The sequence below is a fragment of the Vombatus ursinus genome, unplaced genomic scaffold (genome assembly GCF_900497805.2).
Source record: "Vombatus ursinus unplaced genomic scaffold, bare-nosed wombat genome assembly UNPS02014807.1, whole genome shotgun sequence".
NCBI classification, from domain to species: domain Eukaryota; kingdom Metazoa; phylum Chordata; class Mammalia; order Diprotodontia; family Vombatidae; genus Vombatus; species Vombatus ursinus.
The window spans coordinates 36,674,189-36,698,682 of record NW_020954585.1 but is presented as its reverse complement, the minus strand read 5'-3'; the positions used below and the strand labels follow the sequence as shown (position 1 = coordinate 36,698,682).

The 24,494-nt window shown below is 35.1% G+C and overlaps 1 protein-coding gene across 1 annotated transcript in view; it reads right to left on the bottom strand.

The window, feature by feature from the left end:
- Positions 1-24,494, bottom strand: part of SLC12A2 (solute carrier family 12 member 2) — a 122,708-nt gene that overhangs the window by 23,025 nt on the left and 75,189 nt on the right. The window contains exons 11-18 of the mRNA XM_027874885.1: positions 20,952-21,059; positions 19,264-19,387; positions 18,730-18,831; positions 17,002-17,157; positions 14,880-14,979; positions 5,939-6,050; positions 2,850-2,990; positions 83-189 (exon numbers count right to left, since the gene is read on the bottom strand). Of these exons, the coding sequence (XP_027730686.1) occupies positions 83-189; positions 2,850-2,990; positions 5,939-6,050; positions 14,880-14,979; positions 17,002-17,157; positions 18,730-18,831; positions 19,264-19,387; positions 20,952-21,059 (950 nt within the window). The remainder of the gene's footprint in view (positions 1-82; positions 190-2,849; positions 2,991-5,938; positions 6,051-14,879; positions 14,980-17,001; positions 17,158-18,729; positions 18,832-19,263; positions 19,388-20,951; positions 21,060-24,494) is intronic.

The following is a 24,494-nucleotide window of genomic DNA, read 5'->3' as shown; positions in this document are numbered from 1 at the left end:
TACTGTGCTTTACACAGCAATGACAGTTTCTGAACATAAACCTCTTATAACAAGTAAGGTACTAAAATAAAAATCTACTCACTGAAATATATTAATATACGTATCCACATCCCGCATATCAGTTTGTAGCCAATCTTTCTTAAATCCAAGGACAAGTGTGTTTGGTTTCATTCGACCAAGACCAGCAGCCTAAAATACAAGATAAAATTGAAGGAAATAGACCATAACAGTTATTTAGATAAATGAAAAATCATTACATTATTTTGTCTCTCACCTCACCTGCAAAATGATCAGTTTGTTTTTGCACTCTCAATTTCTCATTCTTCCTTTATAGTCCTATAGTTACTACAAAAGTTCAGGTTAAAATCACCTAGATTCTCGTTTGGCAACCTCCAATCTCTCTCTATTCCAATTAAGTCACAGAAGGGTTAAAAATATTTTTCACAAAACATACCTTAAAAAACATCATTCTGCCTCGTTCAAAAAAGATGGGCATTCCCTAGTACAAAGCATTTCATACTTTCAAACTCTTTTGTCTGTTCCTAAATGCCCTGTAAGTACCTCCTGCTTCCCCCACTTAAAAACAAAAACAAAACTAATTCCATTGCTCATTATTCCCCAGAATGACTGTTACAGTTAATCAAACCTGCTTCTTACTTATTCCATTAACATGATTTTCTCATTCTCACCTTCATTCCTTAGCACTTCCACTTGCATACCTTCCTTACTCACTGCTCTTTCATATTTCTCACTCCCTTCAAAATATAACTGAAAACTCACTTATTCTAGTAAGTGCCCAAATGAACCCTTTCTCAATTTGGCTCTTTTTTTTTTTTTATCATGATGAAAAGAGCAAAGGGCCAAAAAGACACATGATCTTGGGTCTATTCCTGGGTCTTTCAATAGATATCTTTTTAATCTTAGGAAATCTTATCTTCAGTTTCCTCATCTGTAAAATGGAGATGTCATCTCTACCCTGCTTCACAGTGGTGGTATATGGAATAGATGAAATATTAAACTGTATAGTGCTTCCAATTTTCAAAATGGAAGGTAGGACACTTTGCATTATTTAAGTTATATGTTTTATACTCCAAACTAGAGAGTCTATTCTAGTGGAGATCATTATGATAAAAGATAGCCTTGCACATAACATATGTTCAAGAAATGTTATAGATTTTAAATATTTATATTCTGGAAAGTGGCCAAAATACCTGTCAGATCTCTTTAAGACAGTTGTCACAAAACAACAAGGTCAAATTGGCACTTTGAAATACCTGGCTGTTCAAAATAGCTGCACTAACTTTGTAGGCTGTCCATTGCACTGCCTCTGCCCATAATCTGGGCAAATCCTTGCTTTATCCACTTAATCTTTCCTGTGCAGGCTGCTAGGCTGATTTCACGATTAGCCAGAGCTCTCACTGAGGAAGCCTGGTAGCTTCAGGGCTTGATTTAAATCAGTACAACATCATTTGAAAACAGAAACATCTAGAAAACCTTAATCAATGGAGAAAGATATCTTCATGTTGTATTAGTCAAGGAATTCTGTATGATTTCAACATATGCTCGAACAACACCTTGTTGGAGGAAGGCCTTTATAAGTTATTTTAATGAAACAGTATCTTGTATTTTGTACCATTTTCTGCTAAAAAGTACAAGCAGTGGTCTGCTTTATTGAGTGGGACAAAGGAAGAAACAGAAGGATGTTGTGGTAAGGATCCAGCTGAGATAAGTTTGTAATGCATCTGATTAGCACAGCTGTATAATTTTTATTTAACCTTAACTATATAAAATTTAGTATGCCTCTATAATTTCTATCTCAGATTTTACAATGTAATCCTGCCTTTCCCTCATGGTACTCACTTCATGAATATCCAATTCTTCTAGATAACAAATATGACCTAAAATTATCATGTTAGCTAAAACAATAATTAAACATTAAATTAAATTAATTTTGTTTGCTGCCTCAGAATGGGATTTTTGGAATGATTTAGGCAGCTCACATATTTTTCAGAGGCTGTCTAGATAAGCATAAACATATATGTCTTTCTTTTCTCTTTATATGTTTTCCTGTAGCAAGCAGAGGCTTTTGAAATGATTCTACTGACTCTTCAAAAAAAGCAGAAGCAATTCCAACTCCTTCACCACTGGACTGAGTACTCGGTACCATGCCCCCCAAAACAAGGATTTGTTCGAAAACTGAAATGGTACTTTTAAATTTAGTAACATGGAATGAACAAGCAAAGAAATCTAAGGTGACTAAGGGTGGGGATTGACTTTATTTAATGTTAGACCTTAAAGGGCTGGCTGACTTGACAGGCACAGCTGAACAAAAGGAAAGAAAGCCTAGTGAGATCTGATAGGGACAGTGCTGGCTGGGACTAGTTCTAATCTTGTCAGCAGAAAGAGAAATATTTTATCGAATATAATTTGAAATAATTGGTTGGTATTCTGGGTCATTTAAGAGAGAGATTAACATTTGTTACATAAGGTGAACCATATCATTATGGGTTTCACTCTTGACTTCTATCATCTTCGATGAGTGATCCTGAGTTCACCTTCTGTGTTAATGCATATTGTAACAAAAAGGTTCAAGATTTGGATTTTTGTCCCAGCTCTGCTACTAAGCAGTTATTCTCAGGGAAAGTGCTTACTCTCCTGGGTGCAATTTCTCCATTTAAAAAAAGGGTGAGGTTGGACTACACAATCATTAAAGTCCCTTTTTGGTCTCAAATTCTGTAAGACCACCTTGATCATCCTGAATAAGATGGCTGTAATTATCAGAAAGTCACACTCTAGCAAAGTACTGTGGTTGCATTTAATTCCTTTTGAAAAGTCATAACACAATTTACCTGCATTAAGTACTGTGTACCATCTCTTAAATCATCAGCATGTACTGGGGCATAAAAAGCCTTCATTTTGTTTTTAATAAGCCATCGTTGGTATTTTGCTTGATCGATAGATATCTCCTTCATGGCTTGTCGGCGAGGACCCTTTAAAATAAAAAACCATTATGAATACCTTTAGTCAAGTTTTTTTTTTAAATTTGCATTTTCATAAAGAAATCAGACTTTAAAAGAACTTCAGGGTTATACTCTTATAAAAATTAAAGCCCATTCAAATCTACTACGAAAAGCCAGCAGCAAAACATCCAAAGAAAATATGACAGTTGAGGCTAAAACGAACTGAAGGGAAAGAATGAAGCTTCCATGTTGTCTTCCATGCTCCTAGTATAAGTAAAATAGACTCAGGGAAGAAAATCACAAAGACATAATGTCATAAGAAGTATGAGGAAAAACCTGAACTAATGATTAAGAAGTTTAAATGTTAGAGAGTGAACAGAAGGAAGTTGAATTACCTAATGAGACTGAACTAGATGGGAATGTAGCAAAGAAGAAAGTGTGAATTTCTGGTTAATAATCAATACAAGGTCTAAATTGTCATGAACCATCTACCATAAATACCTCTATATTTCCTCTTCAGAATTTCCTTCAAAGGACAAAAGGATCAGAAGAGGAAGGAGACCAGCTTTTCTAAATAATTGTTTTCAAATAAATAACTGTTTTCAACTATTGTGATGCTTGGAGATAATTTATAGCAAATAGACATTGTTCTGAATATAGATCATACTTTCCACCAACATTTGGCTTGTATAATACCTAGCCATAACCTATAATCATGTTATTTTTCACCCTGTGTGTGTGCACACATATTTCCTTTTTAAAGAGATCTCAGTTTATGAGTATGGCCTACATATGGACATTATAGCAGATTAAATCCAAATAAAACCAGGACAAGTATGGGAAAAAAAAAAACACCCTGCAAACATCAAGTATTTATAAAATCAAGAAACTAAAATGATTTTTTTCTTGCAAATCACAAATGCAAACCCTTGAGAGTGAGAGCGAGCAAAAAAGAGAGAGAGAGACAGAGAGTTGACCCAGGCAGAAAAACAGATAATAGCTTGTATCTTGGGATAAAAAGATAATCAATGGCTTGAATGGTTTACGAGCAGAATTAAATTTTTACCAAAAAATTCAGGTTTTGATTCAAGCTCTTCATCTAGGCTTACCCTCACACACACAGTAGCAGTTCTCAATAATTCTTTTCATTCCTGAAGTTAGGTAACTTTGCTCCCCAAACAACTTTAGAAACAAACGAAAAATTAGTCCTACACTAACTGGAAAAACAAAAACAAAATAAAACAACCAAAAAAAAAAAAAAAAACCCCCAACAAAACACCCCAAACCTGATAGTCCTTCCACAGCAAGCATCTATGGCCAAGAACAGTAAGAAAAAGTCCCGAAAAGATTCCATATGCATGGAGATTCTACAGAACTTTATTTGCAGAATATTTCCTTACTTTCTGTCTCAAACTGAAATGAAAACTGTAATTTAAATGTTACATTAACCATAAATTATATTAGCAGAAAATGAGACCACTCATTCAGAGTTACATCTAAGCTATTACAACAAGATATTCAGAAAACATCATCCTGCAAAATGCTAAGAGCAGGTATATTAGTTTATTGCTGTGTTAAATGATTTGTTGACATTTCTTAATTTGATTCTCTTTATATGTGGCTTAGAAACAATACAGTAGCTCAAATTAACTGACTGAGAGCACCTCAATCAATTAGCACCCAGCACTTCCCTGTTCCTGTCTAGTCTCCCTGATATTTAACAATTAATGTCTCTTGACTCTTTTTTTTTGGCCTTTGACAGGACCATGGCATTTTGATAATCTATCAGCTTCTGGAAATAACACCACTTCCAAGAATTACTGCAGCCACAACTGGGGTTTGTTTCACTACTATGGATTCAGATTTGGAAAGGGAGGCAATTTATCAGATACTTAACTAGAGTTCATAGATCAAGGAGAATTGTGTCAGTGAATAAGGTGGCAGCTGAGGCTACTGGCTGCTATTATCACATAGTTTAAAAAAACCAAGGTACAAGCCCTCTTGGCCATAGATGCTTGCTGTGGAAGGATCAGGCATCAGGACACCCAAGTTTGCCACAGCAGTTTCATAAGGAAGTGGACAATAAGAGCAACTAGCAAGAATAACAAAGCACCGAGGCTCTTCTTTTTTTTTTTAAACAAATAATGGAAACAAGGAGGATTTTGCAGTGATCTACATGGAGTGAATGATTTTTGTTTTTGGATTTCTCCATCATGCCTTAATGCGCCAGGAAATTCATCATTATTCTGGCAGGACTGAATTAGTCTTGGTACTCAGATCTGACTGGAGAGCAGAGCCATAAGTGCTAAAATTTCCATTTAATGAGGGGGCCCAGCACTCCCCTCACCTCCCCCACAACTGTACTGCTTTTAGATCCTCCCACTGCTCTTTTTCAGCTTCCTTTCGTGGGTTATGACTATAAGCTCCTTGAGGGCAGGGGCTGACTTTCCTTTCAATTTTGTATTTGTGTCCCAGGTGCTTAGCACACTGCCTAGCACACAGTTGGTGCTTAATAAATGTTTACTGACTGACTGTATAAGCTAGTCACCCTCCTAGAAGAGGAGGTGAAGGTGCCTAAGAAAAGCCTTTCCACTTTGTAGGTTATAAGGGAGAATGAAGTATTCTGTTGGAAAATAATAAGGACTTCAATATAAGAACTAAGAAAAAAATATCTAAAATAGGGAATCCTTATCTATGGAGAGCAGAAGACAGTAACCAGAAAAGAAAAGCAGTAAGAAGGATTGAATACTTTGGAGCTAAATAAGACATGAAGCTCTTCCCAAAGAGAAGACCACTAAACATTCTGAAATAAAGGAACAGAGTTAATTTAAGGCAACAAATTTTACTTTAAAGAAATAATATCTATAAAACACATTTACCTTATAAGGACATTTCACATCTAAATAAGTCATATTACATAATATCACAGTAAACAATGGGGAAAATTTATAACACAGGAAAAAAAAATGAACACTTACCATATGTACATGACCACAGACCATCAAACCAACATTTTTTGTAAAAGCATGAACAAGATGAAGCAAAGCTGGACGTGAGTTTGGAGAACCTGTCATAACAAGACACTGAGGCCTAATGTAAGATTAAAAAAAGAAAAACAAAAATTAGGAAATCTTGCATTTTCTGTATTGATTAATGGCAAGATCTTATTTTCAATTGTTTTCTGTAAGATGTAACAACATCTCTGCATTGTCATCTTGAGGTCCACAGTAAGGGACTAGCTCTTGTGTGATCACTTTATAACAAGGTCTTTCTTATGGAAATCCCTTTTGATGGAGGATAACTATTGCTACTTTATGGTCAAATTAGGTTTTTCTTCTTCTCAGACTGGAATAATTTTGATCAAATCAAAAGGAGGCACAGTGATTCGACCACATAAGCAATGCTGCCTAAGGCTCAGAAAGATTATTTTCCATTTCAACTTTAATTTCCAATTCTGATAACATGTAAATACTAAAATTAAATATTATTTTCTGTCTACAAAAACAAACTGAAGAAAAGGTTCAGAAACCTGATTTGTATCCATGTTCCTAAGTATGGATTTCTTCTAACTAATCAAAAAAAAAAAAAATTTTTTTTTTTTTTTTGCATTTTCAGTGAAAACGCCCACGTGACTTTAAGTAAGATCTGGAATTAAATGGCAGTAAAATAGCAAAAAAAACCAAAACAAAAACCAAAACAAAACAAAAAAACCAGGAAAAGAAAAAGAAGTCTGACTTAGGAACTAAATTGATTGATATATGAAAAGGAAGAATTACCTTAACATTTAGTACATGCTAAGTGCAAACAAAATTAGTACAAATGCAAGTGTTTTGCTGGTTTCCTAGCAAATTTGATGAATTGGTAAATTTACTAAAGGCTAATTTTTGTACATGGAACATCACTAAGTGTAGTGTTGGTGTGGCTTTCAATCCTTTATGGATACACATACACATGAATACATACATACACATACATACACAATGTCCGGGAAAGCACAATAATAATAAATGACATTTATATGGTAAAATTGTTTTACTCCACATATACTGTCTTTTAATCTTTAAAACATTTAATCTTAAAAAACAAACAAAACCTGAAGTACTACAGGTGGTAATACTCTTACTTTATAGATGAAAAAACTGAGGCTTGGGAAGCTTAGTGATTTGCCCAAGGTCACATAGCTAGTAAGCTGAATCCAGATCTCAACTGACTGAATTCTAGTAATCTTCCCACTATAACATGCTATGGCAACATATTGCTTTTTGATGGCCAATAAATTAATCAACAAGCATTTATTTTTTAAGCACTTACTATAAGCAAAGCAGTGTACTGAGTGCTGTAAATATATAAAGACAAAAGCAAATTTAGTCTCAAAATGATTTAAATTTTATCAAGGCCAGACAATGGGGACTGGAGGCGGGGGTTTGGAGGGTGGTAGGGAAGAAAAAGTTTCATGTAGCATGAGGAAGCTCTTGAGATGAGACTGAAAAGAAATCAATGATTCCAAGAGGCAGAGGTGAGAAGGGAGAACCTACCAGGCATGAAGAACAAAGGCACAGAGAGGAAATGGAATGTCATATATGAGAACAGCAAGTAAGCCAATATGGCTGAACCATGGAGTGTGAGGATGACAGCAACACATAGAAAAGACTGGAAAAGCAGGAAGGGGTCAGGTTGCGAAGAGCTTTAAATGCCAGACAAAGTAGATCATATTTGACTCCAAAAATAATAGTGAGCCATTGGCATTTACTGAATAAGGGAGTAACAGAGAACTTTAAGAAATTCACTTTGGAGTGACTTATTTCCTTGAGAAAGATCAAATAAGACTATTGCAGGAGTCCACGGTGATAAGTGATGAGGGTCTGAATTAGGGTGGTGGTAGCTGTGTGAATGGAGAAAGTGGGAAATTGGTATGGAGACAGAGATAAGACCAGGCAATTGATTGGATACATGTGGTGAGTAAGAGTGAGGAACCAAAGGCAACACTGAGGTTGTAAACCTGGATGACTGAAAGGATATGGTGCAGTGATAGAGAAGTCTGGAAGAGAGGTGGGCTGGGGTGTGTGTTTGAAGAGTTCTATTTCGGTGATACTGAGTTTAAGATGTCCATTTTAAAACTGACAATAGGCAACTTCTGATGTGGAACAGGGTTCCAGGAGAGAGAGTGAACATACCTGTGAGTTTTCTACATAATTGAACCCATGAAAGCTGGTGAAGTAGGTGAGTGCAGAGAGAGGGGTCTGGACAGAGTCCTGGGGGAATACCCAAAGTTAGTTGGGTGATACGGACAATGATCTAGTAAAGTAGACTAGGAAAGAGTGGTCAGACAGGGGAATCAAGAGAGAGTAGTGTAGCAAAAAGCAGAGGGTCATCATTGAGAAGAGGCATTTGTATATGGCAATTAAGACATCGCTGATACTTTTGAAGAGGGCACTTTCAGTTAAAGATGAGGTTGGAAGCCAGCCAAAGATCTGAAGTGAGTTAGAGGAAAGAAGTGAAGGCACGGAGTACAGATGGTTTTTAAAATTACATATATTGGCTTCTACTCCCTTCTATTGCTCAAGCCCTAATTATTTTTGGATGTCACCTTGTACAAATTTGTTTTAGAGTTCTCCTCCTTGCTCTGCTTGGAAACGGACTCCTTATAGAGTCCTTAAAACATATTATGCTTTCCCTGCCTTCTTTTCTTTGACCAGAACTCTCCTCACCCTTTGCTCTCACGGCTAGACACCCCTTTGGCTCTTATGACATAACTTATCATTGTAGTAAGTTAAAAGGAAGTTCCCTAAGAGGAACAGCAGGAAATAAAAAGGTCTTTTGAATACAAATACCATGTACTTGTATAGAATATTGTATGTGGTACCTTTGAAAGCCCTCTTAACTACAAAGTCAGAAGGACCTTAGAGAACAACAAGCTCAAACCCCTTTGATATATGAGGAAACCAAATACCCAGTGCCCCTATCCTGGCACAGGCTCTCATCACCTTACACCTACATGACTACAATACTCTGTTGGTTGGTCTTCCTGCCTCAAGTCTCTCCTTACTCCAACCTATCTTCCATTCTGATGTCAAACTGATACTGATCTTCACACAGGTCTGATCATGTCACCCCCTCCCCACTTCCCACCTAATCAATAAATTCCAGTGACTCTCCATCACTTCCAGGATCAAATACACAATCCTCCATTGGCATTCAAAACCCTTAATAATTTTGCCCAACCCCAATGCTCACTACTTTTCCAGTCTTCTTGCCCCTTCAATACTGCCATCTCCCATGTACTTTACAGATCCAGTAATATGGGCTTCCTTGCTGTTCCTTGAACAAGACACTCTCTGTCTCTCAGGATCCATATATTTCCAGTGGCTGTACTCCATCCCTAGAACTCTCTCCATATAATTCACATCCATATCCTGGCTTCCTTTAAGTCCCTGTTAAAATTCCACCCTCTAAAGGAAGACTTTCTCTTCCTTGTGATGATTATCTCCAACTTATCCTATATTATCTTGATTGAACACAATTGTTTGCATGTTGTCTCCCTATCTGACTATAAACTCCTTGATTGCAGAGATCTTTTCTTGCCTTTCTTTATAGCCCCAGTCCTAGCACAGGGACCTAGCATATTACCATGCTTAATAAAGGCTTTCTGACTGTTAGCTGAAGATCACACAACTACTTAGTGAGTGGAAGAGCTAGGATTCTTTCTCTTCTGACTCAATTCAGCTCGGGTTTCCTATATCACCTAGAAGCTCCCCAGTCCAGTCTCCTGCCTGGACAGAACAACAGAAGTGCCCTGATCCTAAAAACAATCAATTATTTCATTCTTCATTTAATATTTCATTCATTTGAAATGATAAATGGTTCACACACAAGAATAATCCTCATAATTCGTTTATCAATGCCTTGTATACATCCAATTTCCTCAGTCTATATGACAAAAGATGCATCTGTCCATACCAACAAATGCATCACAGGATCCAATCCAAACAAAATAAGCAAAAATTTTTATTTAGATCATCAGCTAAAAAAGAATACCATATAATGAATTCTTTGAAGCACTGTGTAGATCTAAAGTATCAGTTTTTCCATAGAAGCTATAGACAACAAGTACAAAGCTATTTAAAGCAAATTAGAAAAAAACATTTTATGGTATTTTAAGGTGACAAACATTTTAAAGTGTTAACTGTATTTTCAACTACCTTTCAGTTAGACTTAAAGCAGCAAACACCAAACATTTCAGACTGTGTAGGTTTTTGTTCTTTTGTTTTTAAAATAAACTCAGTTAAGTTTGGTTGCTACTTATGACTCGGAGAACACCACTGCTTTCTTCAAGGACTTGAACGAATGTAATGTGGAAGAGGAATTAATATTTGTTAGATCTAGTCCCTCAGTGCAGAACCAGGACTAATGGGAAGTTGCACAGAGGCAAAGTTTATGCCAGAAAAAACTTCCTAATAATTAAAGCTTTTCTTAAATGGAATGGGCTGTCTGAGGGGTGGCAGACTCCCCATCAACAGATTTTCAAGTAGATGCTAGATAACCATTTGTCCAGTGTGGTACAGTAGGGATTCCTTCCCAGCAGGACCAGGCTGCAGCACTGGGTGAACAAGACCCAGTGGCCCTGGATTTTGTTTCACAACAACATCCCATTCAGACTGAGACTGTTATGATTCATTTACCTCCCCACTACTACCTATGTAGCTAGCAAACGTCCAACCACCTGTAATCTCCCTATTTTAAATACTTCCTGTATCACTTAATTATCATCTATCTGGGGTTATTCTGAATTATTATTCTGAACCCTTATATCCTGTTCTCTCATACTCTACTCCTCAACTCTAATATCTTAATTGCCGCCCCCCATGCACTTTGGCCTGTTTTTGCCTCTATCACTCACCAACCTCTCCCCTCTTTTGAAGTTTACTCTATTAAAGTGTTATATCCAATAAAGACTGTGACAGGCAGGCATGGTACAGTGGACAGAAAACTGACTTGTAGACAAAAAGATCTAGCTTCAAGTCTTGCCTTGGCCACATCCTGGCTGTATGACCTTGGGCAAGATACCTAACCTCAGCGCTCTAACCCAGAGGTATCAAACTCATGGTGGCATTAAACTGTGGATTAAACTGTAATTGGGAAATGTTTAACAAAATAAATAAAAATGCAACATAATGGTAATTTGTGGTTTTCTAAGTCAATATATGGCCAGGAGGGATCTGTTTCTATTGAGTTTGACATTCCCTAAAGCAATGAAATCCTAGGTCCAGTCCCTACCCTGACACAGACTGTGGTGGTTTACTGTGTAAATATATTACTATACGTGTACCAGTCTCCTGTCATCCTGTCTCCTACTCTGACTTCACTTTCTTAGGCAATTACCTCAAAGTTACCTCTGCTCAACCTTCATCCTGAAGATTTCTCTGCATTTTTGACTCCATTGGTCAGGTCCCTCTGAAACGTCCATTTTAAGGAAAGCGTTCAGGTCAGCCATATTCAAACCAGGACAGGCTCCACTCCTGACTCTCTGGATTTCTTTCTCCACTATCTATGTCCCACTCACCCCCCTTTCCACTTCCTTTTATGTATTTTCTCTCCTCACTAGAAAATAAGTTCCCTCAGGGCAGGGACTGTTTTTAGTTTTACTTATTCCCAGCACTTAGCATAGCACCTAGAACATAGTGAGTATTAAGTGCTTATTTATTTGACTTGTTGACTTTCCTCTCTTCCTAATCTGGACCCAATAGTTAACCAATTCATTTCCATTTTGTTTTCCTCAATCACTGAATCTCTTATTCCTTTGTTTTATTATTACTCATCTCTTGGAAAATCACACCCCAGAATCACTACCACCATTTGCTTCCTCATGTTCTACTGAATTTGTAAGGAGGAAGTCATACAACTGTGGTGAATGAGTACTTATATTCAAGTTATTTAACTTATACTGGAACCCCACTGCAAAAAGGCATTCTTTTTATTCTTTCCTAATTGATTTTCTAAACCCTTTTCTTCTCTCCAGTCTCCTAACAGCTCAGAGCAATTTGAGAGCACAAAAAATGAGTGGACTTAATGTCATTATCTGTATTTTAACCATTTTGTGTATTTTTTTAGTCTATTTCTTTATCTCAAAAAAATTTCACTTTTCTTAATTACCTGATAGCGTCCTATATCAGTTGCCAACCCTTAATACAACAGCATTTTCCGGCAACTGTGGTAATATTGCTGCCTCATTCCTACTCGGCTCTAAAAAAACACCAACTTTTTCTGGTAAATGAACCCCTCAATCTAACACCGTTGCTTATGTACTCTCAGAAATAGATGTAAACACTATGGAGCAACTTCATTCTCCTCACATGTTTCATAATCAAATTCAAGTTTGTAGAGGTAAAGTTACAACAGAAACATAGAAATGTATTAGTATTCATTTAAAAATTCTTCATCAGGAGTACTTTTACTTTCTTTTTTAGCATGAGACACTATCATTAGTTATAAAGGATACGGAATTTTCCTTTCTCACATCCTCAGGCTACAATAATTTCCTCTTATTAAGTGACTATTGTTTGCACTGTGGCCTACACTGGAAGATACAACTTTCAGTTCCCAGGGTCCCCGCTTTCCAAGAAACTTACATTCTTCAACATCCAGCTGAATATACCTTCTGCGATATTCCTGGTCAACTGCCATCCCCAAAAGACTTTATTTATACTTCTTTAATGTATTTATTTTATATTAAAATTATGTGTGTATGCACATATCCTTTTACTCCATCACAAACTCTGCCTTATTTTGTCTTATTTAATTTTGATATCTTTGCTGACATGTAGCATAATGCTTGGTATATTCAATTCAAATCACAAACAAAAAATTAAACACTCTTACTATTATATTGATGGTGTTGCACTAACTGGCTTTTAAAGTCCAAAGCAAAAAAGAAACAAAAAGCCAATTCCTACTGCCAAAGAGCAACTAGAAACCAGGTCTTCTAATTCACAGCTATACCAAAATAATGGATTGCCAATTTTCAAATTTAGTGGAAAAAGAAGTTATTTCGAAGAATTTTGAAGAAAACCTGGATTTGAATTCTGATTTGCCACTTACTACCTATATGACCTTGGCCAAGTCACTTGATGTCTATGGGCATCTATTCATTTCCTCATCTGACTGCACTCCATCTGAACCTAGTTTAACATTAAGAACACACTTCAGAATTCTCTGTCATTGGGATCAATCGTAAGTATTTCAGGATCATTATAATTGATCATTGATATTTGTGGTACTGAACCACAGTGGCACTAAAGAAAGTATAAAAGAAATGGTCAAATCTATATAGACCTTGCAGCATAACCTTAAAATTATTTTTAAAAAATCCACGATATCAATAGGCTATTTTTGTAACTAGTTTTAAAGTATAGGTCAAAAATATTTTTAAAAGGATTAAAAATTATTTAAAATAATTTTTAAAACAGATGTTTCTCATATCATGACACCTATTCCCAAATCAATAGGAATCTTTCAAGAAAGGCATGTGCAATTCTATTATTTGTTTAAGTGTAAAAGAACAGATTTTAATACTGAAAATAAGCAGCATTTAATAGTAAATGAAAGAAAGTTGGTAGTGAAGGAAAGAAATAAAGGAATGAAACATGGAAATGTAGAAGTTTTTAGAAGACATCTGAAGAAAAGGATGAAAAATATAAAGTATACAATCATAAGTTTTTTTTTTAAGAGACTTAATTCACCTGACATTTTAAAATCAATTAACTATAATCGAACAAGATTTTAAGATCTCAACCATGACTTAAGTAGAAATCTGGGGTTGCATAACTAAAAAATAACTATTCTGTGATCTGACTTTTAAAAAAGAAATAGTCACAAGCCTAATATGAGACTAATGTAGACATCAGTATTATATTTATAGCATTATTTCTTCATAATGCTTCAGTAATTAAATCTAAATTATTAGAAGAAGCAAACAGTGCTTTATAAAGATATGAACAGACTTAAAATCAGTGACAGCAGTAAACAGGCTATAATAAACTCCTACCAAAATGAAATGTACTTAATAAGGATTATTAATCAACAAAAAGCAAATAAAGTAAATGCTCCCTTCTAATCCTGTGGCTCTAAATTTGAATGTTAAGGCAACTAATACTTATCCCTGCCTATATATTCCTTAAATCACAGTTACATTGCTGTAATAAAAGCAATTACACAAGAAAAGTTTTATCCAGTTGTACCCAATTCTTTTTAACCCCATTTTGGGTTTTCTTGGCAAAGATACTGGAGTGGTTTGCCATTTCCTTCTCTAGTTCATTTTACAGATAAGGAAACTGAGGTTAAGTGACTTGCTCAGGGTCACACAGCTAGTACATGTCTAAGGCCAGATCTGAACTCAGGAAGATGAGGCTCCTGACTCCAGGCCTGGCACTCTATCGACTGTGCTTCCTAGCTGTCCAAAGAAAAGTTTTGCTCACACTTAAAATAAGAAACAATCACAAATAAATGTAGTAATACAGGCATTATAAACTTAGTAGTGGGTAGTAATTATTCAAAGTTATAATGAAAGGACTGTTCACCAATTATTTTCAAGTTCCTATCTTCAGGAAGTCTTCAAACAAGAGAGATGGTGACCCTTATAATATATGCTTATGAAGTGGCTAATAATTACCAATATTTCATAAAGAGAGAAGTAACAAGAAAATTAGGTTAACTTCTGTTTTAATTTGTAATTATTGCTAGATTAGTTGACTCTAGCCCTAAGACTTTTGACCAAAGTGATGAGAAAACTATACTGCTGTGCACAAGAAAAGATGATGGCCAAAGGATATTTATTAAAAAAAAAAATCAACCACTTTCATTATAGTAATAGCAAAGAGCTGCTGGGGGTTAGAACAAGTCTCTATATAACATCTTGTAGTTTACCTGAAGTTCTTCACATGGTCTTCTACACCAGAAAGACGAATTGAGTGCTGCAATGCACTCAGATACGTCAGGGCTTGTGTGGAAGACCCCCAATTCACATCTGTAGGAAGACATAACATTGCTAATTGTTACCAATGTAACTTGGGGGGGAAGCTTTTTCAAATTTTAATTGCTATTTGTTTAAATCTTTCACTAAAAATCCTACTTGGATGCCTCATTGTGGCATGGAGGTAACCCTAGTCTACTGAAGCTTAAATTATGCCCACAAAGTTTAAGCTCTCTAGTCTTACCACACTAGAAAGCATTCAAGTATGGATCTAGTGAAAGACTGTGTCTGCTGGTGGCCTACCATCCAAGGTAAGCTTTCTGAGGTTCACAACCAGATGTCTGGCCACCACAGACTATATTTTTTGAGGGAGAAGGAAGGGTGTGTCTCAGCAAATGCATGAAGACTGCCTACCAAGGCACGGGGTATCAGTACCAAGGGAAGAAGAGTCACACCTATGAAACCACAGACATACATGTTCATGTGCATATGTGTATAGGTACCTGTATGTGCTATGTGTATGCATGCATGTATTTATATGTGTATATGTGTATATGTACATCCATACAGTTGTAAGTGTGTGGTGAAGGCAACTCAAAAAAAGTATTTTCACTTACATAAATGAAGACTATCAGACATTGTTTTAAAGATATAATGGTGGCACTGGCAATTTGGACTTCATAGCATATTAACAAATGTTCTAGATGTTCGCTCCTTTCTACTGTTTTGATAATGTGATTTTAAAGAGAGTTCTGTGAAAATAATTATGGTTTGGCAATCTAAACTGTATAACTGATGAATATTTTAAAGATTAACATGCAAAGAAAGCAGACCTTAGAAAACTGCTTATAAATGCATAGTCTCATATTTTAGAATCAATATACTAATCTAGATCTCTATTTTACATTGGGTTACTAGAACAGACTCTCAGTTCTACTTCTGCCTCTAGTTTCTCCTCCCCATCTATTCCTTTCTTTACGTAACTGTCAAAACAATCTGTCTAACAGGGATTGGGACTAGATCTGTGAATCCAAACCAAATGAGTGAGAAAACCCCTTCTTCCAAGGCAGGCCAACATCTTCTAGCTTATAGTCTTAGATAGCTGCATGTATTACTGAGAGGGTAACTGACTTGCCCAGGGCCACAAAACCAGTGTGAATCAGTTAGGACTGGAATCCAGGCCAATTCTCTTGCTATAGGACTCCTGCCTTAGATGCTACCAAATAAATTTTAAAATGTGAATATTCATTAACACTCATTCTTCTTTTGAAACACCTGCACTAGCTATGAGCAAACAGAGTATCAAAAACTCTCTATCAATGAATCCCTTCAAACCTATCCTTTCTTACCCATTTCAGTCCCTCCACTCTAACCAGGTTAGCCCCTCTCTATCTTTGTTCCCATTGATGTTCTTATTTGAAATGCCAATCTGCTGTTTCTTCACCAATAGATATATATCATTGTTTTTGAGATCAGGCTCAAGATTAACTTTTCTCAATCAATATTTACATCCCTTTCTAAGGATTTCTAAGTCATGTGCCTTTAGAATTTAATTATAAAATTTAAACTACTTGATAATGTTTTTAATATGATCTTGCAATTGTTTCTTAGTGTATGTTTTTGTGTCCTCAATTACTCAGTACAAAGAGGCTGTGGCTTCCATTAGGAATGCAACAATATCTAGTATAGTAAAGGGCACAAAGTAGGCACTCAATAAATGCCTATTCAATTGAATCACAGCCAGTTTACTTATGGCTGCAGCTATTAAATGATTTGCAGTTTTAAACCTTAAAAAGAAATTTTAATAACTGATTTTGGTAAGATAAGTTAAAATATTATCAGATTATATTAAATTATCTTCTAGAAATAAGATTAGCTTAAATGTAATTTTGAGTAAATAAATAAAATTACAGCATCAATAACTGAATTTAAAAGTTTTCTTACCAAGATAGTTGTAAATGAGTAACTTCTCTTTGAATGCAAAGCAAATACGTGAAAATGACGATCTTAAGCATAAAATAACAATACTTATAACAATATTTTAGCATAAAAGTATGTATCACATAACTTACTGACCTGGTTTTTTGTAGGTAACATAAATGTACAATCCAAGAACTATGACATATGTTAACAACGCAGCCCACCAATTAATGACAAACATCACTATGCAACAGAGAATTGCCCCAATAAGTGAAATCCACATGTTATAATACTTGAAAGCAGGACGCCAACCTATCAAAAAAAAAATTAAGGTCATGTTACTGCATATTTAAATGAGCTCCCACTTCGTAATGCTTACTTTAAAAAAAATTATTTGTGCTCTTACACCGCTTTCACTTTCCAATGACTCACCCTGCCCTCCAAACAAAAAAGCCAAAGCATATTTAACAGCATATGTCACATTTAATACCTATAATTCACCTCTTTTCTATTTAAAGGATGGTCATATGTTTCATCACTTTGGATTGGATGGGGAGGGAATAAGCATTTACATAGCACCTACTATGTGTCAGATATCATGCTAAGCACTTTGAACAAATATCTCATTTGATCCTCATAACTCTGAGAAGTAGATATTATTATTATCACCATTTTACTGTTAAGAAAATTGAGGCAAACAGAAGTTAAGCAATTTGTCCAAAGAGCAATAAGTTTCTGAGGCTAGATTTGAACTCAGGTTTTCTTCACTCCAGGACCAGTGCACTATTTATTGCAGCACCTCTGGAGTCAAGATTTATAAATGTATTAGTAAGCAAGTAAACTCATTGGAAAGTATGGAGCAACAAGTACATTTACCTCCCTCACTTGGAAAAATGTTGAAACAAAGAAGATTTGACAATTCAAAAAACATTTATTACAACATGAGAAGCATATCATAGAGCACCGTCTATATTTCCAAACCTGTTGTGCACATTATTGATTTTGTTACTTTGTTTTAAACGATGGAAATAGCCATGTATGACACATAAGTAACCTAATCAACATAAAAAATATATATTCCAAAGCAAAATATAAAAATAGATAACCAAATAACTTCAACATCCATGTTAACGAAATGGTAGGCTATTTATATACAGAATCGTTAATTTGGAAATTTAATTTAATTTGGAAAATATCACCAATTTATAATTCAACTCTATAAAACTAGTATCTGTTTTATAACATAGTTATATATACATATGTACTATATAAACATGTTATTTGTAGCTATTTAGGCTTAAAAGGTGACAAAGATATGGAGCTGAACACAATATTTTAAGTAATTTTTTAAAAGTAAAAATTAAAATAGGCTAATTTTAAAACTATACCAACTATTAAATTTTGATACAGTGGAAAGGACACTGGATTGGGAGATAGACACCCTGGAGTCAAATCCTCAATAAGCTACCTGTGTAATTCTGAGCAAGTCTTAAGTTCTCTATACCTGTTTCCTCATCTGCAGATTGAGGGGGATTGATTTAGAAGATCTCTAAGGTGGCTTCGAGCTCTAATTACTATGGTTCTCTTACTTTAAAAAATTACAAAAGCTTCTATTACATATATTAATCCTCTTTCTAGTCCATAATAGTCCTTTTGCTAATTGCCTAGAACTGGTTTGTATCATTCTCAACTGTTAGAGTCCAAAGTTCTGAATTTTATTTTTTCTATTAGTATATGTTACAGAGCTACATAAAAATTATGTAGAGATATGAATACATAAATATGGTTGGCAAATTAAGTGTCTGTTCTAAAATCGCCAAACAATATTTTGATGACCAAGTTCTACATTAACACATTTTAAAAGTTAAAATAGAAAATTACTACCTGGAGATTTAGCAAGTGAGGCATGGAACACTGAAAAATTAATCAGTGCATATGAGGCAAGGAAGAAGTTGGAGATTATTGGAGCAATAACATTCAATTCAGCTGCAAAAAACAACAAAGGTAAGAGGTAAGTTATTTACAGTTTCAGATGCAAGGTTACTGTATGATAGAGACTCCATTATCCCTTTGTATTAATTTTGTTTTATCCTCTTATAATAAATGAGGTTACAGAGGTTCCATGGTAGATAACAGGGAGGAATTAGCATTTCCTATTAACTCAAGGTTGTGGAGCTGAATTAAGGATTTTAAATTTCCAGAATTAGGATATTAGTTATTTTGGTGAATCCTCCACCTAAATATGTTTTCAGTACTTCTTCCTGACAGTCCCTTCTGGAAGCAAAGGGGACTTGATTAAGTTGAAGCTAGTTATAGTAAACAGAGATCCTTGTTTAAATCCAAGGTCAGAAACAGAATAATTATGAGTTAAAATGTAAAACCCCCAAACCCATATTTATGTCTATTTAAATAACTAACCAATTAAGATGAACCCAAGAGCAATTAAGAATGTCAGGATATAGCCACGAAGTGGTTCATTGTTCTTCCCATAACCTTTAGCAAACATCTGGAAAGCTGGGTAGATATTGTCCTTACACAATGCCTGATAAAGAAAGGTAAACATTAAAATAAAAGATAAGTTGTGCCAAGGGTATTTCCCCAAATAAAAAAAGGCTGCTCTGATTAATCTACTTTATTAATATATTTTTCCCCTCTCACCTTATACTTTTAATGGTGAAAAGCCCAAGATTTGCTCAGACTATATGTCTAGGTATAAACAATTCTTTATACTCAAAAGTGAAAAAGAGGAGTGCTTAAAATATGTTGAGGGTGACTAAATGATCTAGTCAAATGTTAAAATGTTCTTTCAGAAAGAAAACTGTACTCCCAGCTGCAAGAGTTGTAGGTAGCTCCTATGTCCTTTCTACCAGAAACAGTCATTATTTTTACTATTGTCACCAATGTATACATACTACCACCAGAACTGGCTAATTGCAGATGGAAATAGTTTATAACAGCAATGTGTTAAAGGTCAAATTGGCTAAATATAATATTTAAAAAGCAGTTTTGTTTTTTTATTTTTAATTTTTTTTGGGGGGGGGGGGTTAGGCAATTGGGGTTAAGTGACTTGCCCAGGGCCACACAGATAGTAAGTGTCAAGTGTTTGGTCTGAGGCCAGATTTGAACTCAGGTCCTTCTGACTTCAGGGCCGGTGCTCTATCCACTGCACCACCTAGCTGCCCCCCGCATACTATTTCTAATTAAAGAGTTAATAAAAATTGATTGTCACAGATCTATCATTTATTTTAAGAATTCAGGTTGTAATATTTTCTTAAAAGATAGGCTATAAGGCTATCAAATAAGGTCAAAAGTTCTGTCCTTCAAGAATACTTTAAGCACATAATAAAAGTAAGTTTTCCTCTAAAAAATTATATATGTACAAATATATATATATAGAGAGAGTATGTGTATAGGTACATAGATATATATGCTCACATGTATATGTATATACAAATATACATACACACACATATATACACATACAACTACATATTAAAAACAAATACATTAAACAAATGCAAATAAAAATCTTAAAATTAAAAATCTTAGGTAACTGAATGATTACATTTTCTTAAAAAATTAACTGGCACAATTTTAAGCAAAATTAATTTCCTTATTATACTATACTTATTGTTCTTAATGCTATTAGGAAACAGTGCTGGTTAAAAACAATCCTTATTCAACAATTAATAGCTGCTTGGTTAACAACATGTTTTAAACAAGGTAGTACTCTAAATCATGTTTACATCTGGTTAGTTAAGTTGACTGAAATACCAGGTAAATAAAAGACCAATTTGCTTTCCCTCTGTTGTACAACCAGACTACCCCTAAGTCTCGTCAACTATTTCATATATACTCACCACTGATCACAAGGAAGCAATGAGCAAGGATGCACAGATCATTGCCAATACATCATTTTCCCATTACTCTATTTTCTACTAATATGGAAAAGTAATTGAGAACATATGCCTTGATAGTGGGCAGCATTGTAAGAAGTATAATACGAATTATTATTATTATTATTCCCTGTATTAGCATTCTTTCTATAAATTAGTTCAAACTAATCTCTTATAGCAATAACTTGAATAACCTGATTGTGTATTTACCTGAAAGATTTTGGGAGCACTCACAAGAGATGCCAGTGCAGAAGACAAAGTGGCAGAAAAGATACCTGCAGAAATCAGGGGTGCAAATCCTGACACCATACTCATTACCTAAAAGCAGTAAAATAAAACAAAAGCAATCTTATCAACAAGAAGATGAACTAAAAAATCATTGCAAAAGTATCATGAGAAGCAAAATAGTCCTTCTCTCTAGATTATTTTGATTAAAGGGACAAAGTCAATGGCACTTTTTTTTGGTTTCATAATGCATCATGGCATTATGAAGTGGCAGTTAGACGGCACAGTGGATACAGCACTGGACCTGGAGTAACGAAGACCTGAGTTCAAATCCAATCTCAGACATCTACTAGCTGGGGGTCCCTGGGCAAATAACTTAACTTGTCTGTCTCAGTTTCTTCATTTGTAAAACATGGCTAATAATAGCACCTACCTCCCAGGGTTGTTATGAGGTTAAAATAAAATGGTATTTGTAAAATCCTTTGTAAAAACTTAAAGTACTGTGTAAATGCTAGTTATTATTGCATTCTTTGAAGATTTACCTTCCCAAATATATGACACTTTGGGCAATATTAAAATTATTTTGCATTTACTAAACACGGATATTAAGATGACAACTAATACTATGGATGGTCAAGAAATTGCTAACTTAAAAGCTAGATGATCCTATGAATCATGTATTGCTCAAGGTATATACAAGACTACTATTTGGGTATATAAGAATCATATTTCATTTTTTTAATATATGTTTTAAGAAGATAAAAGAAACATGCAATCTTTTTTTAAACTTGACTGCAAAGTTAGCTTACATCTTAATATGCGGAGTATGAATGTAACATAAGGAATGTTTCTGAAAAACCTATTAAACACTGCAATGGAATAGCAGGGGAGGTGATGGTGTCAACTTTCTTTGTATTCACAAATAGTCAAATTATATGTCATTTCTTTTTCATAGCTTCATAATGAAGCCTGGCATTGCTAATACCATTTTGACAATGAAGGAAATAAAGCAAAGGGATTTGCTCAAAGATGAAAATAGGCTTACAGGTTCTGTCTTGGCAACTGCTAAAACCACTCAGAAATCTACACTATCTATATTGAGCTTTTAGATAACACTGATAGAAAGGTAAGTAGGATGAGATAAATGGGAGATAGGTACATAATAACAAAAATCCAATTCAGTTTAACTTGCCATATTCATATCAAGTGTATGTGAAGAGCACAGTGGAAGGCACTGGAAGAAACAAAATTCAAATAGTCTCTGGAAATTAGTAGAGAAATGTCCCATATGCAAGTAATTACTGTAAAATATAATATACAAGGTGGGCAATACAATGTATTATTTAAGATCTGAAGGAGAAAGGTCATACCTTTTTTTCATCTGGACTAGAAGGATGGGGTATGTTTGTGAACTATTACTAGGGGACACTGATTTGGGCTCAATATAAAGAAAGACTTCCTAATAATTGGAACTAACCAAAAGTAGAATGAGCTGCCGCAGGAAGTAATGGGGTTTCCTTCCATGGTGGAATTTAGCAGGTAGATATTGGTGGTATAGAGATGAGGAGAGGCTACAGTTTTGGAACAAAGAGCATGAGATAGTCACAGAATCTTAAGAGATGGTCAAACACACAGCCCACAGGTTGCACCCACAACACTCCTGAGTGCAGCTTGAACCATAATAAAATGTAACTGGAAAATATTTAATAGAATAAATAAAAATAAAACAGAACACAGATAATGTTAATATGTAGTTTTCTAAGACAACATATGGCCTGAAGGATCTTTCTGTTTTGATTTGACACCACTAGACTAATCTACAACTGAAAAAGGATCCCATCACATGTGACAAGTGGTTATCTAGTCTTGGCTACAAGCTCTTTACTGAGTGAGAACCCCCTCACATTACCCGAATGAAGTAACTTAATCCACTTTTGGATCGTTCTAATTATTGGGAAGACTTTGCTTATGTTAACCATACCACACTTTCTACCTACAGAGTTCTGATCTCTGGGGCCAAGAAGAACAAGTGCAATCGATCTTTCATACAACAGCCCTTCAGATATTTGAGGACAGCTATCATGGTCCCCTAAAGCTTCTCTTCTCCAGACTAAAAATTCCTGTCTTTGAACTAATCCTCATATGGTATGATCTCAAGGTCCTTCACTACCCTGTTTGAACTTCTCTGGAAACCCGTTTTCCTATCAATGTCCTTTCTAAACTGGTTTCCAGAACTGAACAAGACAATACAAATTTAGTTGGAACAGGGCAGAATACAACAGAACTACCTCTTCCATAGTCTTAAGACATATGACTTAGATTGCATTCGATTTCTTAGATACCATATTATCCTCCTGACTCATTTTGAGATTGTGTGTCGTCTACTAAAATCTTTAGATCTTTCTCAAACTACAGGCCTGTTCCAACTTGTACTTTGAACCCAAGTATATGACATCCTTCTAAGACTGAGCTTAATAATTTGGGCTGTAGAGAGAATCTTTCTGGATTCTGACTGTCATTCAGTGGATTAGCTACCCTTATTTCAGAAGTCAGTTATATACAAAACATTTCTATTATGAATATGGGTAAATTTTTGCATGACAACATTGTCTAAATGCCACCTATGGCTTTCTTCATTGATTTTTTATCCCCGAAGAGTAAATGATTCTCTGACCCGTATGTAACAAATGTGGAAAAAAATTTAAGTAATAAAATATAAAGAATAATACAGCGTTAGAGCTGAAGGAATTTTAGAGATTATCTAGAACTGGGGTAGTACTTAGCTTTTGTTGTGTCATGGACCTTTTATCAGAATAAGATTTTCAATACATAAAATTAAATACATAAGATTACAAAGGAAAATATATGGATGTTTGTATGTGTATACATTTGCACATGTACACACACCTCTCTCTTGCCCCCCACAATTTCAGAGACTAGGTTGAGAGCCTTTGATCTAGACTAGTAGTTCTCAGAGGTTCCTTGTGTACCCTTTCAGGATTCCATAAGGTCAAAACTATTTTCATAATAATACTAAGATATTTCAGATCCTAATATGTTAAGTATGGATAGATATAACCCATATAACAAGAGCTCTTTGGAGAATGTCCTCAATTTTTAAGAGCATAAAGGGGTCCTAAAACCAAAAAGTTTGAGAACCACGGATTAAGACCAACGTTCTAATTTTACAGTTAAGGAAATTTGCCCCAGGTCACAGCTAGATGGACAATGAACTGGGTGAGTTAAGTAGGCAAGAAGCAGGACTTCAACCTAGGTCTTTCGGTTCTTAATATTATTCTCCTTCCACTATGCAAATTGTCTCAACACTATGCTTCTCAGTTCACACGTGAATACATACTAGACTTGATGAAGACAACAAACTTTTGTATTTTAAAGCAACATCACAAGAATCTAGCATTTTCAGACACTGGGCAGAAACTAACATTTGTGCCTTTCAAACACAATATCAATGTCAGAATAGCTCTGAATCACTAACTGTGCATGAATACTTTCTTTCATTCTAGAAAT